The sequence below is a fragment of the Harpia harpyja genome, chromosome 10, assembly GCF_026419915.1.
Source record: "Harpia harpyja isolate bHarHar1 chromosome 10, bHarHar1 primary haplotype, whole genome shotgun sequence".
Lineage (NCBI taxonomy): Eukaryota > Metazoa > Chordata > Aves > Accipitriformes > Accipitridae > Harpia > Harpia harpyja.
Window position 1 is genome coordinate 25,726,366 of NC_068949.1, and position 21,298 is coordinate 25,747,663.

At 37.6% G+C, this 21,298-nt stretch overlaps 1 protein-coding gene across 5 annotated transcripts in view; it reads left to right on the forward strand.

Moving 5' to 3' along the window:
* Window positions 1-21,298, forward strand: part of MAPK8 (mitogen-activated protein kinase 8) — a 48,751-nt gene that overhangs the window by 15,927 nt on the left and 11,526 nt on the right. For all 5 annotated transcript variants that reach the window (XM_052798992.1, XM_052798993.1, XM_052798991.1 and 2 more), the window contains exons 2-6: window positions 10,018-10,184; window positions 12,845-12,974; window positions 14,255-14,313; window positions 14,489-14,627; window positions 19,513-19,678. In XM_052798992.1, coding sequence (XP_052654952.1) covers window positions 10,063-10,184; window positions 12,845-12,974; window positions 14,255-14,313; window positions 14,489-14,627; window positions 19,513-19,678 — 616 coding nt within the window. In that variant the 5' untranslated portion in view covers window positions 10,018-10,062. The remainder of the gene's footprint in view (window positions 1-10,017; window positions 10,185-12,844; window positions 12,975-14,254; window positions 14,314-14,488; window positions 14,628-19,512; window positions 19,679-21,298) is intronic.

Sequence of the window (21,298 nt, forward strand, 5' to 3'; positions counted from 1 at the left end):
CAAAGTGACTTACCCTTCTCTGTTTGAACTTGAAAGCAGTAGGCAAGTCATAACATAGAAATCTAAATGTGCCCTTGTTGCGTTTATGCAGGTTTCCCCTGCCTCAGTACTTCTCTTCTGGATGAACACTGAGATCTGGTGTCCCTCTTTGTTTTACTGAATCTGTAACTAGTGAAGTTTGACTTTGTGGTGGCCAAAAGATACGTTAAAATATGCTATATTTTAAGAAATGTACCTGCACTGCACTTCAGACCTGCGGTATGTAAGAATCACTCCGGTATATTTGTGGTTTTGTTTAATAGTTGCCTGTAGAAAATAGCTCCTGAGATCAAGCTGTAGACTTGAAATTTTGTGCTGTGCCACTCCTCCTGTGAGTGGTGTAAGCCACAGGACTACTATAATGCAGACATACATTAGATGATGTGTGAGGCACTTCCATATCAATTACGCACAAGCTAGAAACCTCATTAAACGCATGTCAACATTAGGACTAGTTTAGGCAATTGTGTGGAAGTTGTTCAACTTAAAACGATCTGATTTGTGAAGGCGTAATTTGAAAGCTATGCAAAATGTTAGGAAGATTAATCCTATAGTCAACAATAAGAATATTTCATTTTAGAATAAGCTTCAGTTTTTTCAGACATCTTTAGCATTTATAATGGTCTAGTAATATCTTGCTGCAGTGTTCACCCAGCTAACGTTAACTCCTTTTTCCGAATTCCTTACCTGCATTAGCATTTAACAGAGCTGGAAGTATTGTGAAATAAAACTTTCAGTTTCAAAGGCAGTATGGAAAAAGAAAACATTATTAAAACCACAATTACTTTTGTGAATAATTATGAATAGTTATGAAGGTAACTTTAAGAAACAGAATGCTTTTGTTCTTTCATTTCCTAAATTTGAGCCTTTGAAGCATTTGTTTTATTAAGTATCTGAAAACTGGGCTCTATTTGCAATATCCATTTAGCAGATGTCCAGAAGCCTTTAAATGTGACAGCTGAAAATTAGACAAGCATTCACAAATGTGATGCATACAAATCAGCTCTGTGTGAACTGTATTTTCACAAAGAAATTAAATAAAATTCATTCTTGCAAGAGCTTTGTATACACTGTGCATTTGTTGTGCTTTCAGTAGCAATGTGGTATATACTTGAAATACTGTTGGCTTTCTCTAGGTCAACCACAGATTCCTATAGAATATTCATTTCAATAGTGTTAGATCCCCTTCTAAATGGAGTTACTGAATCAACATTGATAGGTAGCTTATGTCATTGTAATGGTGATTGTATTACTAATTAATGTGTTAATGTATGCAATTGTTTTATTGAAAGATTGTCTTTTTCCATTTCTGTATCTCTTAACTGTCATGATTTTCATCTTTTGTCACCCTACTTCTGAGCAGCTACTGTAGTAATCTCCTTCCTTAATTATAAAACAGTTTTGCCTAGGAGCCCCCAGTCTTCAGCACACGTAGGTAGATCGCTGTCTTAGCTGGTATTTGTGTTTTACCTAAGGTATGTCTTGCCCCAAAGACTGCTGGCTTAGCATCCCAATTTTCTTCTAAGACTAAGCCCATTTATGCTTGCTCTGAGGAAAGGATTGCTTTAGAAACCATGGACATGAAACCCAAGTCTGATTCCATGCAAAACTTGTAACTAATGATGGTTGTTGCATCCTATGATTTTTCTCATTTCTTATATTATATTACATTTCAAGCTATTAGGGTATGAAAATATCTTCTCAGCTCTACTTCTTCACTGCAGTAGGAACAAACTGAATATGTATAATTTCTTACATAAAAGGATACTTAGGGTAATGTATTGTGCGCTGTAGCATGGGATGCATCCTGGATTTTCATTTCATGTTGTCTAGTAAAGGTAGGAAAAAAGCAATTAACGAGCAGTCTTAGAGACTTAGCTGAACAGAGCATATGTTTCTCCACCCTTTAAGTTGGTAGTATTCTAGCCAATTCTATTTCCATGTCCCTAGTGGGAAAATTATCTCTTGGGTTCCATTTCTTTGTCTGAAAAGAAGAGACATCTCTCAAATGTATGCTTTTTGTCAGTTTGCAATGCAACCTTTGAAGCTTTCCTGTTAATTGTTACTATCTCTAGTGAGGGAAAAGCGCAGAAGAGGTCATAAAATATTTTGTGCTCTAATGTAAACTGAGAGATCCTTTCTTCCACAAAACCTGTTCCATTTCTGTTCCTGTGTATGCCTGGAATGCATGCATTCAGGTCACTGCGTGAGAGAAGTAACATTATGCATAATTATGTGTTGTTTTTGAAGTGATCTCTAATTTAAAAAGCATAGACTTGTTGATGTGAAGGCTAGCAGGTGTGATAGCCAAGAAAATATTACTTGATAGCAGTGCTGCGCTGAAGGTAAATACTCAGATGTCTAGTTGAAAGCACATGGTTTTCCAATTAAACTCTAATTGTGGATACATAAACTTGCTGTGGTTAACTCAGGCGTACAACACTTAGGGCCCATGTGAGCTGGGCAAGTTCTTGTAATTGCCTGCTGTTTTAGCTAAACTTCTCTGAGTCCTCACGCAGATGAGCCTGGATTGATCTTAAAAGCAAAACGTGAGATTGCCCCCAAATCCAGCCATAATGACATGGTGGGTACAGGTCTGATAACCTTGTCTGTACCATAAGCTCCACATAGCCATAGTCCTCGACTGAGCCACACTGGTGCCAGCTCTAGTTTGAACACATTAAGTTCATTTACAGTTTGGAAGTATGCTGTTTAGAGTTGAAGCTCTGTTACTTTGGAGGCCCCTTTATAGCACTGTCCAGTGGTATAGATCATAGGCATAAAAAGCATTAAATAAAATGGGGTCTGGAATGAGCATCAAGTCATCTCTCTCTGCCTTCTAAAGAAATCAATTTACACACTCTGCAAAGGCAAGTTTACCAAACATATTGCTATTGTTTATATGATTTTGCATTGGGAGTTTTTTGTTTTATCTATATCTAAGTCCATCTGGCCATTTCTAAGGTTTTTAATGCACCTGCAGTAGGACTTCTTAAGTGAAAGCTTTGTGAGCAAAGGATTAGCTCATCTCTTTCCCACCCCACCTTTCTATGCCCAAACCCTCTGTTTCTCCGATATATTTAGGCTGTACTAGAAAAATATTTTAATGTATGCTGTCCATACATTGTCCTGCACCTTGATTAATAAATAGAGTGCTTTCTGTATTAGAGACAAAGTTTGATATTAGTATTAAAATACAGCATTATGTTATCTTCCAGATACCTTGAAGTCAGCTAGTTTATATAGAAGTCTTTTCGAGAAATGCTAATGTACATGCCTTTCTTTAAACAGAAGTAAATGGCAGATGTTTGCATATTTGTGTATAAACATTGCTATACATAGTTTCTTTCATTCTAAAATCTTACTGTTGTTTTAAATGTGCTTATTTTAAAGCTGGGTGAAGAAATTTGGTCAGTCTTCATTATCAGTATTATTCACTTGTGGAGGAGGAGGAGAATGGGGTGTCAGTGAAACACTTTTATAAATGTCCATACTTCTTAAGGTTAGCCATAATATTTACTTTCATAGATATATGCTACTTGTCTTTTAAAGGAGCTACAAGTTCAATGCGTCCATGTCCAAGCTTTTACAACTTAAACTTTATCAGGCTGTATAAAGGAAGTGATGAGTGGAAATTGTTGACCATCTTAAGTCTCCTGCAGGACTATTGAATTCTAGTTGCTTTTAGTGGAATCAGACTAAGACTTATGCACAGCCTTGGGGGTTCCCTAGGGGACTTTCACTGTATGAATATAGTGTTATTTCCATTTCCAACTTTTTTGTTGTGCTTCCTTGGGTAAATACTACTTATGGCAATCTGAAGAATTAGTAAGTTAATATGCCAAACCACACCTTACTACCTTAGGGTTCAGTTTTGGAGTATCCTTATCTTGAGTAGTTGCAGGCTGCCACTAAAAGGTTGCCATGTATTGAAATTTGCATAGGCAAGGTATTTTTAAGGAAAAGCACAATAGTTGATGCGTGAAAGGAAACTGAAGTGTTCTGTGGGATTCTTCCCCTGCCGACAGTTTACAGCATTCTGGCAAGTTGACAGTTAATGGGACAAATGTATTATTAGTTTCCTCATTAATAATAGAAATCTGGAGTCTGCATCCTGCCTTTCTTCCCATATGTGTTTCTGCAGAATTTCTAGAAAATGGAACAAAATGTCAAATTTCAGGCAGGCGAGTTTATCTCGTATAGCTTAATCGTATTTTAATGAAAGACTTTGCAGGCATATGTTGTGTAAGAATCTTGAAACTCTGATGGTTTCTGAATTTAGACTTAGTTTAATATTTAAAGACTTAATACTTTTGGTGTTGTGGATCTTTGAAGCTAGACTTCATAAGACTAGTCATCAGTAAATTAGCAGATAGGAAAAAATGAAGTCTTTGGCTTTCTTCTGGGAGCTGTATTTACAGAGCTGGGCAATACCAGGCACTTCTGAGGATGCTTTTGTGAGAGGTAAAGAGACAGGGAGCACAATGGGTTCTGAGCCAAGTGGGTGCAAAACGTTGGGTGGAAGTAAACTTACTTGTGAAATGAGAGGCTTACACTTTCCACGGTTGATGGACAAAACTGTGTAGAAGTTATAAGAGACTTTGAGGCAGTGGGCACAGAGGAGATGGATGTCAGGGCTGGTTCAGGCTGAGGAAGCTGTAATGGCTGGATGAAATGCTGGAGAGTTGGAGGCAAGGGCAAAGAGTATGTAAGTTCTGAGACCTCTGTCATCTGTGCTGATCTGAGCGCGTTACATCCAAGTGGCTTATTTACATCCCACAATAGCTCACTGTACAAAATGTGCAAGAAATGGCTTTTCTGAGAATTGACTTCATTTCTTCTCAAGCTGAATAAGTCAGTTTTATGCTAGAAGGGCAAGCATTTAAAAGTGAAGAGGTAGACTATACCTCTTGCTAACACAGTAGAGGCTGATAATTTTTGATGAACAGCAACATGGGGCTGCAGAAAAAGGAATGATAATTTAGATGCAAGTGGAGATAGTCCTACTTCCTCACTCCAGGATACCTCTCCCTTCTTCCTCATTTATTCAACCCCTCTCTCTTGCTATCCCTGTTTAACTGATGTCATTTCTCTATTCTATCTATTGGTGTGGGGTGCTTTGAATTCTTTCTCCGCTTCAGCCATTATTATAAGCCTATACTTCAGTCTCCTGTGAAGCTTATGGGAACAAACCTCATGGATAATGGGAGAGGAACCAACTACTATGATTCTGGTTGCATGTGCTTGAGCATATGTTTAGCTACATGAAAATTTTTCAGGCTTGTTTCTAAGTCAATTGGGCAACAGGCTAATGTATGTGTTCAGCTAATCTGTTTGGTATCTTCATCCTTCTCATGTTTTGAACTGTGCTGACTGTCAATAAATACTCTGAGGAATAGTAAACAAGAATATCCTAATCTAAAATAGACTTTTTGGGGGCGGGGGGGGTGTGCACATTGGGATGCAAGACATTACATATATTAGTCTTTAAAAAATATGACATTAAATTTGGAGTGGTGCTCCAGAGATGCTGTATGCAAATGTATATTGAAGTACGAAAACTTCCCAGTTGTATCCGAGTATTTGTTTTTCTTCTGTGTTTTGACTGCTTTTACTTGTGTTTTACACCTTGACTTGAAGTTTCTCAGGAGTTCTTTAAACTATTTTTTCAGAAAGCAGTCCCTTCCCTGAAATAGTGCCTTACTGAAAGTGCAGAAGAAGTTTGGTTTTGCTGTATGGAAGAGCAGGGCTGTCTGTTTTTACTCGCTTCCTCCTGTAAATAGTTACTGCAAAAGCAATCTTTGTACTGCAAAACCCATCTCCTCAGTCTTGCTCTTTACTCATTTCCTAGGACTTGGAAATATTGCCAAATAGTGGTCTGAGAAACTTTCAGTCTTCACTGTTTTGCAAGCCTAGTGATGTATGGGTCAAGGTAGCAGTGGGGTGTTTGAGGCATGGTTCAGGTAGGTCAGATCTCTTACCCACAGCTATTATAAAGTACATCTGTTATAAGGAGGAGTTACTCAAGTTTCATGACTAAGGGGGAAGCATTCACTGAAACTTTCTGGTAATTTATTTTGTAAAGAGTTAACTATGCATCAGCAACTAGAAGACAGGTTTTTCAACTGTCAGTAGAAAGATACAGTGCATTGTAGGCTGTTCAGTATTATTCATATGCAATGTATGGCATGTTTTTTAACAGCATTGTGAAGAGTCCAGTAGCAGGGAAAACCTTTTAAACTGTAATCTGATAGTGCTTTTATAGAATGTTATGTTTTTTCCATTTTATTTCTTTATTCTTTACTAATTGGGGTTTTTGTTTGGTTTTGTTTTGGTTTTTTTTTAATATTAAGTTGTAAGTGTCATGGCTGACATCAGTTGGTGAATTCTTCAACAGGGTAGAGGCACATTTAATTATATTTGACTGTCACTGAATCATGTCCCTCAAATACTTAGCTCATTCTTTTTTAAGTAACCGATTATAATTAAACCATTGACAGCAGGAGTTTGTAATTTGTGTGGAATTAAAATAGGAATGTAATAATTCTTGGGACTAGAAAGTTTAGCAGATTTGTTTTTTTTAATTTTCTAACTGTAACTCTTACATTGTATCACAATTCAGGGCATTTTATCTACAGTATTTTGCTTTAAGAATCTATGTTGGAATAGTTCTTTTAAAAATTTTTGAATAGCTACTTAAATAGATTTAAAATATTTGAATTTTTGAATGTAAATTTTTTTTATTGTTGAAGTAGATGTTATAGATGTTTCCTTTCTCTATTTAGGCAGTCGAAAGAAACTTTGTCTCTAACTGATTTCAAGCTTAGGGAGCAAAGCCATCGTGTACTTACTCTGAGGCTTGAAAAAGCCTAGTTAGACATATCTTCTTTAGATAAGCCTGTTTTTTTCTCTATGGGTATGAAAGGGCAGGTGAGGACACAGCTCTTTGAGAGAGGTGAGCTTGCTGTGCCTCATGCACAGCAGAGAGTGGAAGTGGCAAAACCAGAGAGTGTTGAAGAAGGGGAGACTCAGCCTGCAATGAGCGAGATGGTAGGCTGGCGCCAGGCTGGCCTCCTGCATGTTGTAGTCCTGACCAAAGCTGTCTATCAGCCAAATATTTTGGCACCAATGCTCATGTATAGGCAAAACTATTCTTCGTGCTTTCTCTTTGGCCAGTGGATAGATTCCCCATCTTCCCTGGAGGCTTTGCTTTGGGAGACACCTGCAGAATACGGGGGCACGGACCATGAGAGCATAACGCTTCATGGTGATCTCCTCTATCCATGATACAATCACGGGCTAAAGCGAAAGAGAGAATTTACATACCAAACCTTATCACAAAGTTGATTTTTTTTTAGGATCAGCATAGCTACTCTAATAGTCCAGAGTGTGGGCTTTTCAATTATGAAGCTTAGACTTAGTGTACAAATGGTTTATTATTTTTTTTTTTCAATTATCTTTGGAGCAGAGAGGGGTAGACTAATTGGTTATAGGCAGTACCTAGGTGACTGCAAAGCTAATATATTCAGAAAGGAGTGAAAGCTTTATTACAGAAAGATTACACACAGAATTCTTTTTTTTACCTTAGTAAAAATAAGCAAGGATTTCTTTTACGTGCTGATATATGCTAAAATACTATTGTGAATTATAAAATTATTAGTAAATACAAGTTTCCCAGTACGTATTGCCAAGCACATTTTACAGTATTGAACATGTAGCAAATGACAAAGCTTTAAGGCAATAAAATTTGCTTGGTAATAATACCATGTACAGTATACATGTAAAATCTGTTAATATAAAGGAATTCTCTTCTAAGAGAATAGTTTCTCAAGATCCTTTTCTTAAACTGTACTTGCTTTGTTTCACCCTTTGATCCTATGAAGTTTACCAAATTGAAAGAAAATTCAATTAAACACTTGGCTTTGACTCTTCAAAGTATTGACCTTTAAATGGGAAGGGGTCAACATTCATCTGAAGACCTTGCATGGAAAGTAGCAGTCCTTCCTGCATTTGTTTCTGAGAAATTACCTAAAGTAAAGTATTAAACTTTCATTATCTTGATGCTCATACCAAACAGCAGAGCTCTATCTACTAAGCTGTTCTGGCTAATCCTACATTGTTCAATGTCACTACATCTTAATACAGTTTTAATGGATAAACTCATTAGTACTTTTTCTCAGCTGATGATGAACAGATGTAAGATTGTGTGAATTACTGTCTTCATTCTTTGTTTTCTGTTTTCAAAATTTTTTTTGGCTGATTTCATACCTTCCACGACAAATTTTCTCTCTCCTGTTTCAGGGAGGGGGGGGTGTGTCATTATGTATTTGTTGGGCATCTTTATCCCAAAACTTTGTGTGAGTACATCTGTGAAGGAAGTGTCGAGAAAGAGGCAGTGTCCCAAGATGTGGTAATAAAAGGGATAGGGAAGAAAGAGCTGGGGATGGTATCATGTATTGCAAAGAAATGGGGCTTTTTGTCTCCCTCCAGTAAGCCTACCTCCACCCCATAGAGCTACCATTTACAGTCTGGATCCCCAGCTTGTATACAGTTTTTCCTGTGCTAGGCAACAGTTCTTGTCCATTTATGACTCCCTTATCAACTGGAGAAGGTAGCCTTTAACAATACTGCTAATGTGCTGATACAAGTTCCTTTGGTATTTAGTTAAGTCTTTGTGACAGAAACTCATTTTTTCGACAGTGTTTTGGAAAAGGGGCTTGTTTATTAGACATCTCTTTTGAGATAAATGCCAATTAAGGCAGTGTGTTTTTGATTTCTAATATATAAATAAAGATGTGTCCTTTTTAGAACTTCAGAGTGCCTTTTATTGCACCATCGTGGCTGAAATGAATACAGGTCAGCTAGTTGAAAGTGGAATTTGGTGAATTTACAGATTCTTAAAAAGAATTCTACTTGTACAACATTTGTGATTATTTGTGGAGGCTACATTTGCACTGTCTGCATTTTCAAAGCTTGTTTAAAATTTAACAAATGTATAGTGTCATGGTGTACAGAAGCTAAGAATCTGTTTGGGGCTGTTGAATAATGATATGGGAATGTATTCCTTAAGTTAGTAACAAAGGAAGACAGCATGCTGTTGCTCTTGAAGAAATGAAGGAATTTCTTCTTCTAGTCAAACAGGAATTTGCACTACTAGATAACTATTACAGCTACACCCAAAACCCATGTAAAGAGAAAATTAAAAGTGCACAGTTAACATCAAAGACAAAGGAAATGATACAGTAAAAGCCACCATGCAGTTTTATTTTTTTCTCCTGTGGACATGTGCATTGAGATGTCGCCTTTCTTTTTTTAATATGAGGGGGTTTTGGTGGAATATACAACCTCTTTTCCTACTCTTATTCTCTCTTTCCATGATAATTACTTTTATTCATAGGAGCTAGTATGTGAGATCTCTGACAAGGCCAGTTTTCCTTTTCTCGCCTAGATTGACTGTATATTTCCATATCAGTGACAGGTATTCCTAGCTGTTGTGACCAAGAGTACTTTAATGATCGCAATGTCTGGAAGACTTGTTGATGTTTTGTCACTCTTGTATTTACAGAGTCGTGCAACAACTTAGGTTGGAAGGGACCTCTGGAGAATGTCTGGTCCAAACACTGCTCCCTTGCTGCATGTGTGTGTGTGAAGGGATGGCAGCACTCTTGGAACTCTCTGGATGACATATAGCTTCCTGCCTTTTGATCTTCTCTCATTGCCCTTTTAAGATTTTTGCTACCATCCATTCATTTTTGTTTTTCTATTATTTTTGCCCTTCTAGAATCCTATCTTAGGAACATTCCTAAAAATAAAACATTTCAGACACATGCCATCTCATTCCTGTAGACATTAAAAAGAGCATACATTTGCATATGGGTCTTACTTGGGAAGTGTCTTCTGCATATCAAAGAATTTTGCCTTTTGTCAAATTACATACAGTTGTAAAATCTTAGTTTGTCAAATTTTATTTCTTTACAGGCCAGAAATAAAATTTGGATGAAGCGATCTAACTGAGCTGCCGTCATGAGTAGAAGCAAGCGTGACAACAATTTCTACAGTGTTGAAATTGGAGACTCTACTTTCACTGTATTGAAACGGTATCAAAACTTAAAACCAATAGGATCAGGAGCACAAGGGATAGTATGGTAAGGTTTCTTTAGAATTTAAATGTACTTTTAGGTTCCTTTAATAGAATTTTCTGAGTCCTTTAACTGGTTTATGTTTTTGAGTAGGAGTGTGGAGAACTACCTGTTACGTGCAAAACAGCAATAGTAATTGTTGGCTGTTTTTCCTCAGCAAGGGCTGTCACTGTTGCTTTTTGACCGTGTCCTTTCCTGCTTCCGAACTGATGCCCTTCTGTGCAAATTCATCCAGCTGTGCTGAGTCCCATAAATTAATGGAGGGAAAAAAACCTGGATAAAGAAACTAATCCTAATCCTAAGCCACACTGTTTACAGTGAAACAAAAGCCAGAAATACTCTATATAATATTTGCTGTTTATAAATGCTTTTACTTCTTGAAATGGTTTGTTGGGGGCCTGTTCTACTTAGTTTCATAATCTAAGTAGTTCTTGATACCGGTTAGTGAGCATTTGTGATGCTGACTGTCATTGTAATATGTGAATACCTGATGCAGTTTAGGAAAATGACTTGAAAATATTTCTTTGAATAAGAGCTCTGCTGTGTGGACTGAAGATTGTCTGAACGATTTAAGATTGGTGGCAACTAGCAGCTTGTAGGCACTGTTTCCTGTGCAGTGATACTGTCCCAAAGATAAATAAGCTTCCTGCGAGTTTTTTGAATGTTCAAGAGAAGGATGTAGATAGCACAGGAACTTGCAGGTTTTCCAATTTATTGTAACTCTTAAGATGCTAACCAGGGGCATAAAAATACAAAAGAAACATCAAGGAAGAGAAAGGTAGGGAAAAGCATAATCTTCTCAAGTACTTTTCCCTGTAACCTCTTTACTACCTTGCTCTTGTCTTGATCAGTGTTTAGAGAATGTGTGGTATGGGTCTGGTTTTGTTTCGTATTTGTGTTTTAGCTGGGTTAATAATAAAAAAGTGTGCTTAGTGCAAATGAAATCTTGAAGGCCAGTACTCTAGAAGGAGTTGTTTTTGAAATGGTAACTTCTGGAATTAAGATCATTTGGTCTGTAAGTAGCAGCAGCAGAAAAACTGATCTGAATTTTGTTTGCATGTGTGTTAATATAATGAGGACAGACAGTTGTTTGACTAGAGTTTGTTTACTTGCTACACAAATGCCTGCAAAAGCTTTAGATGTTTTATTATTGTCCTTCTGATTTCCAGTCATATGTTACTGCCTATTTTCCAAATTTACTACCCCTTCTAGAGCTGAAATCCAAAACCTGACCATGTAATTACTCTAGTGTCATTCTGTAATTGCTGCTAGTGGTAATTGAAACCTTTTTAGTTAAACTGCTCTGATTACCCTGAGGAGGATGGGAGTGCTCATGTGGTTAAATCTTGCCCATGTCTGGAGGAGATGGGGCGTAATTCCTGTGATTTGGGTTGGGGTTTGGGGTTTTTTTTTGTTGTTTTGTTTTGTTTTGTTTTTTAAAAACCTGATCCAACTTGATTTGGAGGATTATTAAATAGATGGCCTAAAGGCTCAACTGTATCTAGTACTGAAACAGACTCTAAGGCTACAATTATGTACTGGGGATGCCGAAGTTTAAATACTGGTACAGGAGTCCCATGTTGGCAGTCTTGCTTGGCCACCTCTTTGCTGCTCTTTCATAAGATATTCCTTATCTTGGGAGTAGGTGGGGGAAATTCCAGATAGTTGAAAATGTAAACCAAGGAAAGTTACCAGTATATGTTGTTCCCATTTTTTCTTTCTTCAATAGTGACTAGAGATTTTGATGACGTAAAAAAAAAAAAATCGTTCAAGCCTATATACTACGTAGACAACATGCTTTTTAAAGTAGCTAGTTAGATTTAGTAGGTGCTGACCATTTACTGGCAGATGTTCTTCATTAGGTTTGTGTACCATTCTTGATAAGAGACAAGAAAACAGTATTTTCCATGCTGAGGCTTTCTTAGTAACTGATAAATATTTCCTGAGTCTGCATGGTAGTCAGCTGTTGTATTACCTCTTACAGGAAACAAAATCTGTGCCTTCCTGTCATGGAAATGTGATATGGGAGTTGTCCCCAGTAACGGTCTTCATCAGTTAAACAGCCTGTGTCACCGAATCATATGACAATCTTGGCATTAGCGTGCAACAAAATGTTATTCTTTCTTTTTACCAAGTAAAAGCCAGTGATACCAAGATGTTAAAGCTTTCCTAACATTTTTTTTCATTTTATCTTGACATTGATGCTCTCATTGTCATGAGGATATTAAGCAACTGCATACGTGAAAGCATGGGACCTTTATATAACCTACTTTTGATCTCCCCTCCCTAGCTTTCAGTGTGAAGATTTTACATAAAATTGATGTGCTTTTTATGTTTGAAGTGTTTTGGATCTTTTTAGGCAGTCTGTTCTTGAGTGCCAATGAATGGCAAGAAGTCAGTATCTTTAGAGAGACACTTTAGGAAGCAGAGATCCTGCATTATTTTGTGGAGATTGTCATGTGTTAATACTTTGAAGCTGGGAAACATTTTAAATGTTGAATCGCTCAGCATACAAGAGCATTTTGCTATTACACTCCCTAAAGCTGAATAATACTGGAAATTTGGTTTATCTGCAAACATAATACAAGGTATTTGGAAAAGGTGGCAACTGCCACAGATTAAAGGACCTTGACACTGAGATGTAATAATGTTATTTTTAATTACAGTGCAGCTTATGATGCCATCCTTGAACGAAATGTTGCAATCAAGAAGTTAAGCCGACCATTTCAGAACCAAACCCATGCTAAAAGAGCCTACAGAGAGCTTGTTCTTATGAAGTGCGTTAATCACAAAAATGTGAGTGCAGTGTCCTGCTTTAAATGTTAAAGAAATAACTAGAAGGTTATTCTTTGTAAAAGTCTTAAAAGTGACTTCAGAGGATGGCATCCTTTGAAGATTATAAAGATTTTCATTGCATGGTTGTATCTCTGTGATAAGTACAGAAGGATCTTTCAGAAGAGCTATTATTGACTAATTTTAATACCTGCCCAATCTTTAAATGCCCCTTTCAAACTAAGGAAGGGAGTTGGTGTTACATTGCTATGTTTTACAAGCAGCTGGCAAATAAGAATGCCATGAGTGGTAAGTGCATCCTTGTTTCTGTTGCTACTGCTAGACAAATAGGAGAAAAAAGGCTGTATTTTTTTTTTTTTTCTTCCCCTGGTGCATGAATGAGTTAGGAATCTTGTGTTGTGACAACAGGAACTGTCTGATGCTTAAGAAGCTGTGGAGTAGACCAGACCACAGAAATGGGGAGAGAATAAGTGATAAATTTATCAGCATTGAACTACAGAAGACTGGTATTGGCCATTTTCTTCCTTCAGGCACAGCTGTGTGCAGTCTTCCTCACTTTCCCTCTTAATCCCCCTTCAGCAAGATAAAATTCCCCCTGGCTGCTAGGGAAGAAGGGAACCATAGACGACTTACTCTGTCTTTTAGCTACTTGGGAAAATTTTGTATTTTTTCTAAGACAGAGATGGTTTATATGTGGAGTCTCTGAAGGATGTTTTACCTAATAGCATAATTTGTATGATGATAAACTATTGCAAGCATGCCTGACTCTTGATGAGTAGTAGCTTGACCTGTTCCTGCACATCCCATCCATTCTTAGCAACTGGGAAATGTCCTAAAGCAGCTCCAAGAATCTGTTTTTCTCTTTGGGCGGAATTGTTGCTTTACCTCTGTCAATGGCAAAGTGGTATCTCTTAGGTAGTCTTTGTCAGTTTTTAATTTTGTTTTTCCTCATATGCAATAAAAGTCTTACCAGCTCTCTTCAAACTGAAAGTAGGAGGCAGGGGAAGACTGATTAACTGCCTTAGGTTTTAAGCTTTGAATATTATCTTGTTAATGCACACAGAGTGTCTTTAGATTATGTGATTTGTGGAGGAAAAATACTCCTCCTAATATCATTAGCATCTGTTACAGCATGTTAGGCCTGGTTGAGCCACTGAGCATCTTGAGCTTCAATGTGTACCAGGAGGTTTGCATCAGAATACTGGGCATTGGTTTTGAAATGTTGACTTTGCAACTTTGCTGTTGCTGTGGTGCAATTATACTTCCTCTCCCCCTTCCTACAGATAATCGGCCTACTGAATGTGTTCACACCACAAAAATCCCTGGAAGAATTTCAAGATGTGTAAGTCTGATTTGAACTAAAGCTGAAAATTAATTTCAAAAATACTCACGCAGAAAGATGAACAAGGGAAAGAATACAATCAAATGGCAGTATTATCTGATTATTATTCTTTTTTTTCCTCATAAATCAAATGGCAGTATTATCTGATTATTATTGGTTTTTTTTTCCTCATAAGCTACATAGTGATGGAGCTCATGGATGCAAATCTCTGCCAAGTGATTCAGATGGAGCTAGACCATGAACGAATGTCCTATCTTCTTTATCAAATGCTGTGTGGTATCAAACATCTTCATTCAGCGGGAATTATACATAGGGTAAGTGAACTTCACTGTGTATATTTTGCATTGCACCTGGTTTTGCCTTGAGTATTTAAAAGACAAAAAATTCAGAAATAGGAGCGCAAAGGGTGATTCATAGCCTGTCCCACAGGTAGAGAGAGAAAGTTGAAAGGAAATCACCACACTTACCTTTTCCCACTGTAATTCTGGAATGAATCTTTTGAATATTTGAATGATTTCATAATAATCTGCACAGAGCAAATAAAAATTTCTGCAGTGAGTTACATTACCTCCTCTAATTCTGTTAATGTTCTACTTTAGTAGTCATGACAGGAAAGAATATCTGAAAGTGCCTCTGCCTTTATTGTTTTGGTAACCAAACCTGAAATCCCATCTTTTGAAAGAACTGCCCATTTTATTTCTGCTCTTTTACTAGCAGAGTAATGAATAAATACCTGAAGCCTCCAGATAAACAGATGATGATAAAGACCTGTAAGTGGAACTTTCATACACCTGTGTGTCACAAAGCATTCACTCAGACTGCCCACAGGCAAAACTGACTACTGCTTTTTAAATGGCCTGTATGTTGCAGTCTAGTCAAGAAATTCAGAATTTAAGGTTGCCTGTTCAAGTTGAACATATCATATATATTTGTACGTAGCGTAAAGATTGCTTGAGATTGTCTAGTTGTAACTTTTCAGATACAATCTCTGCTATTTTGGGAAATTGTAAGCTTGTACAGTGCTACATTTTTCATTGTAATTTTTTTTTAGAGAGTTTTAGAAGTTTTCATTTCTGAAATGATGCAGAAGGTATGATTATTCATGTGTGATACTTTCAGTCATTACTACATAGTCTTCCTCATGGATGATGTACCCAGCAAAACAAATCACGAATGGCAATTCTGAGTGCTACGGCAGGAATTGCTATGTTAGGATGCTTGTCCAGTTCAGTAATCCACCTCATTGTGACTGGGGTGTTGAATGGCCTGCAAGCTGGATCTGGCAATATGACACTCCTGTTCAGTATGCTGGTTTTTTTCCTTCAAGGGAACTGGGACAATTGTTTGACTAGAGAATACGGTTTGAATGGCCAAACACTGCTTCCTTTTGCTCAGCTAGTTCTAGTACTCAGCTGTCTCATTCCAGTGAGGAGCTCGGGGAGGGAAGGTGAAGGCTTGCTTCTTGCATGCAGTTTGCCCTGAACTGCTGTGTTTGAAAGAGATGGATCAGGGAAGATAGGCAGAAGCATGGCCTGCAACCAGACATTGCACCCTGTGCTTCTTGGTCTGCATGTGGGCACTGAGACAGGTCAATGGGCTTCTTGCATTATTCTGGGAATGCTAGGCAAAACTAGGTTACTTCACTTACCACAGTTGTGGTATTACATTGCATATGACTGATATTATGCAGCCATTTGTGTCCTAATGCATGCACCTGAGGGATTGAAATAATGGTTTTGTACGCAGCTTCACATTTTCTGGTCTCTTCAGTACTTAGGTATGCAAGTTTAATGCTGTGGGTTTTCCTAGGTCTTTTTTATTTTTGGAAAACTGCATATTGTATGGATGTGCTAGAGTAGGTAATGTAAAAGCGTCTCATTCTGTGGATGTCAGCACAGGCAGAAGGGAGCTTCTAAAACTTCACTTGCTTCAGGGGTGGTTCGTACTCTTATAAAGCAGGCATCAAACCATTGAGCCTGTAGAAGTGACGGATAAATGTAAACATTCATACATTTATAGAAAAAAAAGTAACTACTTGGGTAGTTGTTGGGCAGGAGTAAAGACAGCTTTGAGAATAGAATTCCTGCCTCTGTAAATATGGGTGAAGTCTTTGAAATGCTTCATATTGTGCAGTAATATTAAGTACAGGGATAACCTATTCCAAAGAGACTGTAAAGACAATTGCTATGTAAATAGTAACATATGTATGCATGAATGCTTTTGAAGGACATGGGCAGATGCATTTCACTTGCATGCCTTAATGGTAGATTTCCCGCTGACAGCTTCTCAGACCTTGTTAGAAGATTAAGTGTGTTCAGGCAAAACATTTGCATTACCTACCTGCTGCATGCGTTACGCCTTTATACTTCAAGGTGTAAAGTATCAAAATCCTGTTTCTCTGTGGAACAAGTTAAACAAAATCTCAGGAGACAAGGACGGCATGCTTGAGAAGGGACATATTTCATATAAACCATGTGGCTGCAATAGTAACTGGTGATACCACTCTTCTGGGCTTTCAGCACCACTGTCCTTAATGTCTAAAGCTAATTATTTTGTTGAAATTAGTTACTCCTTAAATATAGTCTGCACGACTGTGGCTGCCTGTGAAGCATTCACACTATGAATCTAGTGTACTTCTTTAGTGTCCTCTAGAGCTTTAAGCTTTTTTTGGTGTTGGTAGTTTCACATGGTTTTTAACCGAGTTCTTCAGCTTCTAACACAGCTGCGATAATCTCAGCATCTCAGTAACTTTTTCAAAGCTTGCTGAATGACTGAAATTACAATGTGCCTGTAGCACTGGATACTAGCTGCCATAGAAATAAGTGGGTTTTTCATAGCAAACTAGGGGCACAGAACAAGGCAGAGATCAAACACAAAGAGTTTCAGACAATTTCACCTGGAAGCTGTAGAGTGCATACTTAGCTGCCACAACAGTGAATAAAGATTTGATCCTGGTAAAGAACTGACTATAGCTTTACACCAGCTCTAACAGATGTTGGCAAATGAACATTACTGTGCTCAAAGCATTTTGCAGAGATGGAGTTTCCAGCAAGTGTAGAAGTACACATACATTTATATTTCACAATCACACATTCATTTATATTTTGCAATCTGAGGAGAATGAATGATCAGCGTTGCAGAGTTGTGCCTCACTGACTTGCTGAAGGACACAAAGTGTCTCATTAGTCTTGCATGGAGGTTATGAAACATTGTATTCTGCCTGATTTTGAGCACTTAACAAAGGTGCCTAATTATGGAAGCCCGTCACACAAATCTTTCTTTAGAAAGGGAAGAGCCCATAAAAGCCATGAATTATCCTCCAGAGATGCCCTTCTCTCCCTGTCTGGTTAATGGGGAGACAGCCATGAATAATCTCTGATTTTTAGGCACTGACACTTTACATTTTTAAGGCTAGGTGAGATATCTTCTGCTATAGGTTCTGAATATGTAGAGCCTAACTAACTTGATCACTCTTATAGCTTTTGAGTCCTTTAATGTTTATGTTTATTTAATACATAACAGGTATTGGTTCTGCATAAATTTCGATGCAGTGTAAGTCAACTCTTGCCTCCATCATTTTGAAGGACAGTTCTGTATTCCGAATTACAACATGTTCCTAGGCTTCATGACAACTACATGATGTTCAGAAATTAAGGATGGACAGTACTTTGTAAGCTTTTGCTTTTTGTCCTCGTAGTGATTTTTCTCTTGCAAAGGGAGGATCTCTTAACATTTTCAGTGTTAATCCTGCAGCTTTGCGGAGGATGAGTATAGTTAATACTATGAGCATACACCTGGGATTCTGCAGTGAACATCCTCCAAATAATAGAAGTGTGCAAAAATAAAGCTGATAATGAACAGGATTGTAGCAGAATCTGAAGCGTGTGTATTAAATAGCTGGAATGCCTTATAATACTTGAATTCATTCGTGGCATTTGAGAATCTTCTAAGCCAAAGTTGTCTGCGTAGTCTTTGTGTGTGTGATTTGGAAGTGCATGTGTGAATATCTAAGTATGAAAACTTTTAATTACCCATTAAAATTCTGTTGTTCTGGAACTGGTTTTTGTGGTTTCCTCTCTGTCTTTAAGGCAGCTTTCTTAGCTTTCTGAAGAGTTTGCTGAAAGCCATACAAGTACTAATGAAAACTGCATATATCTTGCAGATAGCCACTTTTAAGTCTTTATGAAACAGTGAAAGATAGGGCTACTTATCAAATGCCTGCAGCTCCAGTGCTGGAGTCTTCTGCCACATATCAGGGTTTTCTCTCATCTTAGTAGATTGTAGGCAGAAAGGATCCAAGCCTTATCTATGTCAGCCTGTGTGCTATGAATCATTTTATGATGGCAAAGTTATACTGAAGTTACCCTGTTTGTAATATTTGCTCTGTGACATTCAGATGTGTGTAAGATCCTCCTGAGATAATGACCGAGTATGCCTGTGTAGTGTCCGTATAGATGTTGTAAAGCCAGTACTGCCAATGTGGTTTTAGGGTTCGAGTGAAGAGAATACAGTTGCCATATTTCTAAGATGATCTGAAGCTGTATCAGAGCATTTTCCACTCCAATTTAATGATTATGTTAATTTCTGGCAGTTTTTCAGTGGTGCCCTCTTGGGTTTGGTCGCCAAAATCAGTATAAAACCAAATCCTAAATGGGAAACTAAATTTGTGTGAGCATGGGGATTTCTTTCCTGTTCAGGGAAACATGTGCATTGGTTCAAAAGAGGTAATGCAGCCTCAACTAGCAAAGAAACCTTTTACTTTTTACATTCGTGTTATAATTTTAATAATTCTTGCATCAAGGTGATTATTGCATCAGATTATTTCAGCAATTGTCATGTTACTTGTGTTCTGCATCGTAGTAATAACCATTGTTCCAGCGAGCAGTTTCTAGACCTTTCCTCAGAGCTAACATTTCTTACTAACCTCAGTTTATTTCAGACATTGCTAACATATCTTGTAACACTGGTTGTGTTTTCCTTCTTTAATTGCTATATAAATCTATGAGCACAATAAGGGAATTAATTCTGTAGTCTGCTGAATGCACATGAATTAATGCAAGGGGAAAAGAAACTGCAGTTATAGCCATAAATTAGTTGTATATGTGGCGTTTAATGTTAGCAGTATTCTCTTTTAAAAATGTGAACCACAGAGTACTTTGTGCTTGTCTTAGCAGTCATGTATGATGTTTCTTTTTAAAGGATTTAAAGCCCAGTAATATAGTAGTAAAGTCAGACTGCACTTTGAAGATTCTTGACTTTGGACTGGCCAGAACTGCAGGAACTAGTTTTATGATGACGCCTTATGTAGTGACTCGTTACTACAGAGCACCAGAGGTCATCCTAGGGATGGGATACAAAGAAAACGGTCAGCAAATATAGTCTTTCTTTGGCATAGCTTTATTTTTTTGTTTGGCACACCACATTTTACATGTTAATGTTTTTTTTTTCAAGCTGTAAAAATTTTATAAATTAGCCTTGTGACCAAAATGTAGATTCTGGATACGCCAATTTGTTTGTTCAACTCAACCCATTAGAAATGTTTGCATTTAATAGGAGAAGAAATTGAGGGCCTTGTTTGTTTAAAAATTTAAATAACTTGCTTGGTAGATTAAGTTTAACTCCGGAAGAACTGGAAATATATTTTCTTAATATGTGGTATGTACCTTGATATACCTTCACCTGACTTTATTCCTGATAAGGATGTAAATTGTAATTCATCAGTAAATGTGTGTCCTAAATTTAATTTTTAAATAACTATTCAATATAGCCTTTCGGGTTGTAGGGAACTTAAAGGCTGCTGAGGAACAAACAAGCTAGAACTACCTACCATGGCATTACTTTTTATTTAAAACCAGCCTACTTTAAACCTGTCACACTAAGTTCTTAATTAATGTTGCTGAAGAAAAATTCAGCAATATACTTGAGACAAGAATGCAGAGAGTACTGTTGGGAAGCATCACAGATTCTTTGAGGTTCACGACGAATTCTAAGGAAATTTGTTTACTTTGTCCCTCTGCTTGCATGCATTTCCCTCCTTTTTATATTTGCTCTGTGGCCCTTCCCTCAGTGTATTCTACAAGAAGATAAGGAAAGGATACAGCATTTGTGGGAAACACAATGAAGTACATTGCGTCTTCTGAATGAAACAGCTAGTATCCTTTAGGAAAGCACAGTAACATGTCATTCCTGAAATTCTGTTGTAGCGGCCCCAATTCTGCTGCCATTTCGTTGATCCGCTGTCGCAGTGGTCAGTTCAGCTCACTTGGTGTTTCCACTTCAGGCAGGCACAATGCACAGAGGTCACCGTTTGCTGAAGGTATTTTAAACCCTCTATTGATTAGTCCTCCAGTAAGGCCCATGAGATGCTGTGATTCTTGAGGCTTTGGTAGCTGTCTCCTGGTGACGTGAGGCATGGCTTCTCAGGTTACTGACACAACTGGGGCTTGCTCTGCTTTTCAGGGTTCTTAATATAGTCTGCAAACTTGCCTGGCAGCTGCATACCATTACAGCAAGTGACTTCAGGTTGTGTGTAAAGGACAGCTGCTATGTGCATAGAGAGTTGATTTTGTTGTCGTTTATAAAAGCTGGGAAGAATAAGGTCTATTGGTGTTGACGATGAAAGAAGCCAGCTCAAAGGAATGAGAATAGATCTTTTTTGCAAGGCTGTGGTTTTTATTTCTGTTTGGATCATTAGTGTACATGAGAGGATATACGTTCCTTCAAAAGGCCTCCATGGTTGGCTATTTTTCCTATAATTTAGAAGTCAGAGATTGAGTGGAGCAAGCTTAAAGTTATTTTTTTTTAACTGCTAAAGTTTTGTAGAAAGCATATATTTAAGTTTGTCATTCTCTTTTTTCCCAAGACTTTACATTGGCCAGTTAAGAGACGCTAGATAAAGGAACCTAAAGCTGTAGTCTTAGTTGTGCAGCTGCCTCACAGAAGGAATTGATACAATGGAAATCACAAGTTTTCTGACTTTGCTTGC